Genomic DNA, 7,564 nt, shown 5'->3' with positions numbered 1-7,564 from the left:
AGAGAGAAGGGAAGGGAGACGGGGGTGGGGGATGGGTATCAATGTGAGAAAGAAACACAGACTGGCTCCTCCTGCATACTCTCCGACCAGGGAGATCTAACCCCATCCTAGGTATGTGGCCTGACCAGGAATCACACCCACTGCTCTTTGGTATATCAAACAATGTTCCAACAAATTGAGCCACCTGGCCAGGGAAAACAAAAGGAAACAAGCAAAACAAAAAGACAACTTACCAACTGGGAGAAGATATTAGCCAGATACATACGATATGTGGTTAATATCCCAAATTTATAAAAAAACTCTTACAGCTTATAATACAAAAAAAAAAATCCAATTTAAAAAATGCCAGAGGACCTAAACAAACCCTCCAAAGATAACATACAGGTGGCCCACAGACATATGAAAAGATGCTCAATGTCACTAATTACCAGAGAAATTAAAACCACAATGAGTTATCACTTCACTCCTGTCAGAATGGCTATCATCAAAAAATCAATAAACCACAAGTGTAGGCAAGGATGTGGAGAAAACTCTTGGGCCTTGTTGATTGAGGAATCGGGTTTGTGAGTTTAAGAGTGACTGGGTTAGTGGTCAAAGTAGCCAGGAACTTGCCTCTGTAGAGGATAAGAAAACATAAAATAAACAACCTAATCAAAAAATGGGCAACAGACCTAAATATATACTTTTTGAAAGAGGACATAAAAAAGGCCAAGAGACATATGAAAACGTGGTCAAGGTCACAAATCATCTGAGAGATGCAAATCAAAACAACAATGAGGTATCACTTCACTCCTGTCAGAATGGCTATCATCAAAAAATCAATAAACCACAAGTGTAGGCAAGGATGTGGAGAAAACTCTTGGGCCTTGTTGATAGGATTGCAAACTGGTGCAGTCCCTATGGAAAAGAGTATGAAGATTCCTAAAAAAATTTTAAATAGTACCAAAAAAAAAAGTAATAATAAAAACCCAGCAATTCCACTTCTGGGTTTCTATCTAAAGAAACCGTAAAAGATATATGCACCCCTATGTACATACATAATAGCCAAGATATGGAAGCATCTCAAGTGCCCATCAATCGACAAATGAATAAAAAAGTTGTGGTACATATATACAATGGAATATCACTCGACCATAAAAAGAGAATGAAATCCATTTGTAACAACATGGAAGAACTGAGAGGGTATAATGCTAAGTGAAGTAAGTCTGACAGACAAAGACACACTGTAGGTGATCATGTGTGGTAATCACCAGAAAGATTGATCAGGAGGCCAGAGGAATCGGGTTTGTGAGTTTAAGAGTGACTGGGTTAGTGGTCAAAGTAGCCAGGAACTTGCCTCTGTAGAGGATAAGAAAACATAAAAGCCAGGGTCACAGGGGAATCAGAAGGGCTATCTACGTTCCACTCCAGGTTCTGGGATACTAGTTGCTGGTCTGGGAGTTCAGCAATCGGCTGAGTGAATAGCTGGTAGGCCTCTACCCCAACACTCTCGCCTTTCACCTTTTCTGTACTTTGCAATATTAAAATTTATTCTATTATTCAAGATACAACATGGAGTCAGTTTCAGGCACTCACATTTCCAAACTTTCTTGAAAAACATTATCAAGCTAGTAGTTACAAAGACATTCAGATTTGTAACTTCTTGTTATTTAGTCACATTGCTTACTTTTGCTTATTTCTCACCTTACCAAAGCTTGCTAAAGTCACCCCTGGAAAATTTGCAATCTCTATTAAAATTGCATTTATAACCTCAATAACCTAATTTGAAAAGCATATCATGACACAAATAAAAACTTACCCTTTATTGAGTATTAGACTTTCCTCTTCTGCTTCTGAAAGTACGATGACCTTAGTGGGTGTCTGGGGCTCACGTAGAGAGTAAATTCTAACAATCAAAAGAGAAGGAAGCCAGCACTTAAAATTCTCTTTCATTTCCCAAAATTGTCCTTTCTTCTACATCCAGTCAGTTCTTGAGAATTTTCCTACCAGTTATTACAACCATTTCTTTGTCAAAGATCTTGCTGTTACTGACAAAGGAGGTACTTCATTTGTTCTTTAATATTAGGAGGTTTCCTTGGGACCTGAAGAAATATTCTCCATCCTTACCTAAACTCTTTATTAGCCTACTCCATGGCATTGTACCTGTCTCTTCCACCTAAATCCTTAGCCATACTCACCTTGTCTAGTCATCTCACTACTGCCCCTAAGTTTGCCAGCTTCCCTTCAAATATACCCATCTTCCTTGGCCTGTTAGACAACAAATCTCACTAGAGAAGGAACTACATCTCACTATTTTGACCAGCGGAGTGAGTGATGTGTAGCCTACAATACATGTTTTTGTGATAGAAAAACTATCACGCCACCCCTATTTTCTCAAGGAAAGTTTAAAACTGAAAAAAAGATTTTTACCAAATCACTTTAATTTAAAATAACTTAAATTTTCACAGCATATATGGCTACTGTTAAAAGGAGAAAGAATTTTCAAAGGTCAGTAATATTATTAGAAATCCAATGTCTCTTATGAAGTCTTTTTACAAATTAACAAAATTAATCACTTATTTTGTCTGACCCATTAAGGATTTTAAAACATAGTCTGTTCCATTACCAATAAAATACCATCTAATAAATATTTTAAATGAAAATTTGATCCAGTTGAACACACATTCATTGTGGTCTTTCTATAAACTTTATTAACTTCAAAATATACATAAGCACAAAACAGTATATATTGTAATGGGGAATAGTGAAAAAGTAAATGCAACAGACATTGTGGGAATTTCTTGTTGCCCTGAAATTGTCAACAAAATACATAGCTTAGGAAAAGAGAAGTGCTAAATACCCCATGCCTAAAAAAGAACCTTTAATAATTGAGGCCAGATACTTCCTTTAAGGCTTAAGTGAGGAAGGCCTAGATCAGTGATGGTGAACCTCTGACACGCGAACTCATTTTTTTGGTTGATTTTTCTTTGTTAAATGGCATTTAAATATATAAAATAAATATCAAAAATATAAGTCTTTGTTTTACTATGGTTGCAAATTCAAAAAATTTCTATATGTGACACGGCACCAGAGTTAAGTTAGGGTTTTTCAAAATGCTGACACGCCGAGCTCAAAAGGTTCGCCATCACTGGCCTAGACTATACTATCTCCCACTGTCTTCTTTTCCAGCATAAACATACTAAGACAGAGGGTGTCAAGAGTCCTTAGGAGTACAGTACAATATTTGTAATGGGAAGTAATCCCTCCTTTCTTTATCCCCAACTCCAAAACCAAATGGGTGGACAGGGAAGGCTCTAAGAGAAAGTGAGATTTAGGAGTGCCTGTAATAAAGGGAGATCAGTATCTCATTTGAGTTGAATGCCAGATGTGTTGCAGAAAACTACAGGCCACAAAGGGAATTCTTGGGCAAAACTGACATTCCATATCCTAGGGTTGGGGGCATGTGATCACTATGTGGTATCTAATATGAACATATCTGAAGGAGGGAGGCTGGCACAGCATAAGAAAGGACCATGGGATAGTATGCCCAGTTCTCTGTGGTCCCTGGAGGGCAAGGAAAAGGATCTTGGCAGTTACCATGACTCCATATGAATGACCAAAAAGTTTAAGTAGAGAAGGGAGGAATATCAAGTTTGGGGCTACTCTTGAGAGTGGGTTCAGGGCATGGACAGCTAATAGAGCCAATGGGAGACAGATCCTCAATGATGGAGGGAGCTACCCCATAACTCTCTGAAATCAATAAAAATATATTTTACAAACAAACAAAAAACCTTATTTCTCGCCCGGTGGGCGTGGCTCAGTGGTTGAGCATCAACTTATGAACTAGGACAGTGATGGCGAACCTTTTGAGCTCGGTGTGTCAGCATTTTGAAAAACCCTAACTTAACTCTAGTGCCGTGTACCATATAGAAATTTTTTGATATTTGCAACCATAGTAAAACAAAGACTTATATTTTTGATATTTATTTTGTATATTTAAATGCCATTTAACAAAGAAAAATCAACCAAAAAAATGAGTTCGCGTGTCACCTCTGACACGCGTGTCATAGGTTCGCCATCATTGAAGTAGGAGATCAGGGTTCAATTCCTGGTCGGGGCACATGCCTGGGTTACAGGCTCGATCCCCAGTAGGGGGCGTGCAGGAGGCAGTGGATCAATGATTCTCTCATCATTGATGTTTCTCTCTCTCTCCCTATTCTATTCCCTCTGAAATCAATAAAAATATGTATTTTAAAAAAAACAAACACACACCTTATTTTTACCTACTTGAAAAATAGCCTGACTTCTATTGAGAGAGCAACGTGATAATTCAGGAAGAATAAAAAGCATAATCACACATATACTATAAGCATTATTATAAGATGCCAATGTGCAGATCATCTGGAGTATTCACAGTAAACATACCTTAAGAATCAATGGTCTTGAGTAATTTTCTGCATGTATTACAAATTAAAAGATAACAACTAAATGGAAATACAACTTACCTACAATTCACTGTTGATTTTCCACCTTCAAATTCAGAATTCTTCCCCCATCTTTTAGGTAATTCTAATATCATAAGTCCTTTTATTCCTATAAGTGCTATGTGATGTTGCGTTGGACTTAGTAAGACTTGGTAGATTTCAAACAGGGGTGGGTTTATGCAAAGCAATCTCTGAAATTAAAGCAAACTGGTCAAAATACTTAATTTTAATGTAAATATATGTGGCAATTACTTGAAAGCACAGTACTGCTTTAGTTTTCCATAACTGTAGGGTAATGAAGCATTCTGGATAATTACACTCGAGCCATTAACTGAAGAAATAGTTCTAACCATTTTGACTGGAATGTTATAAAATGCATCAAATTTCCCTACCTTGACAAATATTGCACATAAATTTCATCTTTATAATCAAGCTCCAGCCTCCCACTTCAGCCTCAACTCTCCACCATTCCCCTCTTGTACTTGACACTCCAATCAGATTAACTTGTACTTCTGGGTAATTATTATGCTTCTCTGTTTTTGCATACGTGTTTCTCTTCCTGCAATGCCCTCATTTTCCTTTTTTTTGGTAGCTAACATTTTTGGAGGAAAGCCTCGATACACTTTCCTCCCCCCAAAATATCCCAGGGATAAGTGCATCTTTTCTGGACTGACTCTTATAGCACCCTCTATTACAGTCTTATCACCCTGCATTCTAAGTATCTATTTACTTGCTCATCCCATACAACTACGAATATTAAGAATGAATTACTTAGCCCTGACTGGTTTGGCTCAGTGGATGGAGTGTCGGCCTGCGGACTCAAGGGTCCCAGGTTCCATTCTGGTCAAGGGCATGTACCTTGGTTGCGGGCACATACCCAGTGGGGAGTGTGCAGGAGGCAGCTGATTGATGTTTCTCTCTCATCGATGTTTCTGACTCTCTCTATCCCTCTCCCTTCCTCTCTGTAAAAAAATCAATAAAATATATTTAAAAAAGAAAGAATGAATTACTTATGAATCTGTGTCTTTTCTCTCTGTATCTTTAGCATAATATAACTCACTCTCAATATGTTTTAGTGAAGACAAATGAAGAACTCAGAAGCATTAATAAATGATAATTACATTATATTAGAAATAGTACAATAAGATAGAGAATGGGTTTAAGAATTTCTGTAGGAAGTAAAATGATGCTTTACCTATGCAGGTATGGAAGTGTTTGTCTCGGCATAATATGTCCTCAAAAAACATCACTTCTTCCTATTCTTGTTACCATGTTGCCTTTTTCTTTTCTTTCTACTTTCAGTAATAAACCATGAAATTGCCAACGTATTGCTTATCCTTATGTATGAAGAATCCCACTAAGTCAAAGTCCTTTTAGACAAGACGTTGTGAATATGAGATTTCTATTAATTATTACTGATGTCTATAAGCCTGTTTGTTTTTTTAGTTGCCTTTTTGCTGATTCTGTTTTTCCTCCTGTCATGGTTCTTTCCTTCTTTTCCCTATCTTCTCAACCCCCATTTTCTTTCTACTTGATTTTGGCAGTCTACCTGACATCAAATAGAAGCCACCTTTCTTCTGCTACACACAATCCAATTACCTTAAATCACGTGTGACGATCAGAGTACTTAGGGGTTTTTGTTTGTTTTGTTTCTAAGGCACCACTTACACTTTTGTTAAACTCGCAACTCATGCTAAGCTGCTTTTTTGCCTATCTCAGAGTTTTGGATCTTCTGGAAGATTGAGGGTCATTCAGACAAACACTAGTATTTACTGAGAGCTTATGTGTTCTAGGAGCTGAGTGAAATACTGGAAATACCTAAGAAAATAAGTAAGGCATACAGAGGCCATGACTTGGTGTTTACTGTCTAGAAAGTAGACAATAAATAAATATAAAAAATTTACTCATGACTGTGCCAAATGCTGCACAGCAATGTAGTGTACTAGTTAAATACTGTGTGCTGAGCATCTTGTAAGTTACTCTTGTAAATTGAAATATTAAAGTTAGTAGATTGTAGACCTGTGACCTATTTTCAAAACTGCAAAAATATACCTAGCACCTCTTTAGTTTCAAATCATTTCTCATCAACAAGAATCGAACAATGCCACACATTAGATGTGGCATTACAATGTTTGCCAAGTTTTTTAGTTTTTAATCTTTAAAAGAATCAGTTTATTACCAACTAGAGGCCCGGTGCATGAAATTTGTGCACTTGGGGCGGGCGAGAGGGGGGTGTTCCTCAGCCCGGCCTGTACCCTCTCGCAATCTGGGAGCCCTCGGGGGCTGTCCAACTGACAGCTTAGGCCTAACGCAGCAGTAGGACATCCTCCCGCCACCACCCCTGCGTTCGCCAGTCATGAGCCTGGCTTCTGGCTGAGTGGTGCTCCCCCTATGGGAGTGCACTGACCATCAGGGGGCAGCTCCTGCGTTGAGCATCTGCCCCCTGGTGGTCAGTGCGTGTCATAGCGAGCAGTCATTCCTCCGTTTGGTGGGTTTGCATATTAGTCTTTTATCATCTACTAGGAGCCCAGCGCACAGTATCACGCAGCATCAGCCACTCACCTGCAGCCCTGCCTTGACACCCGAACCTGTTCATGCAGAGCTCCAGCGTATCTGGCCCAGCCCCCAAATCCTCTGGCCGCCTCTGGCCACTTCAAGCCCCGACCTCAGTCCCTCCAGTTGCCCCAGGCTGGCCCTGCCTTCTCTGGGCGCCTCCCCGCTTCCGCCCTGTCTCCGGAGCAACATGGCGGCTCTGCCCCGTCATGGCTCTGGAGGAGAGCGTGGAAGCCTCCCGCCTGCTATGCTGTGCTCCTTCCCTGGCAGGTGGGCCACAGGGCACTCAGAGTGCAAGCGGTGGGTAGTGAAGAACTGGGGAGGGGGGTGCTATGGGCTCTCACCCGTGCCTTCCCCAGCACGGGATGGTCCCGCCGCCTCTGGGTGCCTCCCCACTTCTGCCCTGTCTCCGGAGCAACGCCCCAGCTAATATGCTAATGACCTGGTCATTACCCGTTACAGCGTCCCACTCATTAGCATATTAGCTCTTTATTAGTATACATACATATATAAAACCCTAATATGCAAATAGACCAAACGGTGCAACA

The 7,564-nt window shown here is 39.9% G+C and overlaps 1 protein-coding gene across 2 annotated transcripts in view; it reads right to left on the bottom strand.

Annotated features, from left to right (window-relative positions):
- NUP88 (nucleoporin 88kDa) overlaps nucleotides 1-7,564 on the bottom strand; it is a 30,101-nt gene that overhangs the window by 21,275 nt on the left and 1,262 nt on the right. For both annotated transcript variants that reach the window (XM_015569223.1, XM_015569224.1), the window contains exons 2-3: nucleotides 4,485-4,654; nucleotides 1,799-1,885 (exon numbers count right to left, since the gene is read on the bottom strand). In XM_015569223.1, coding sequence (XP_015424709.1) covers nucleotides 1,799-1,885; nucleotides 4,485-4,654 — 257 coding nt within the window. The remainder of the gene's footprint in view (nucleotides 1-1,798; nucleotides 1,886-4,484; nucleotides 4,655-7,564) is intronic.

Source organism: Myotis davidii, unplaced genomic scaffold, assembly GCF_000327345.1.
Source record: "Myotis davidii unplaced genomic scaffold, ASM32734v1 scaffold925, whole genome shotgun sequence".
Classification (NCBI taxonomy): Eukaryota; Metazoa; Chordata; class Mammalia; order Chiroptera; family Vespertilionidae; genus Myotis; species Myotis davidii.
This window is presented reverse-complemented; position numbering and strand designations above follow the sequence as displayed.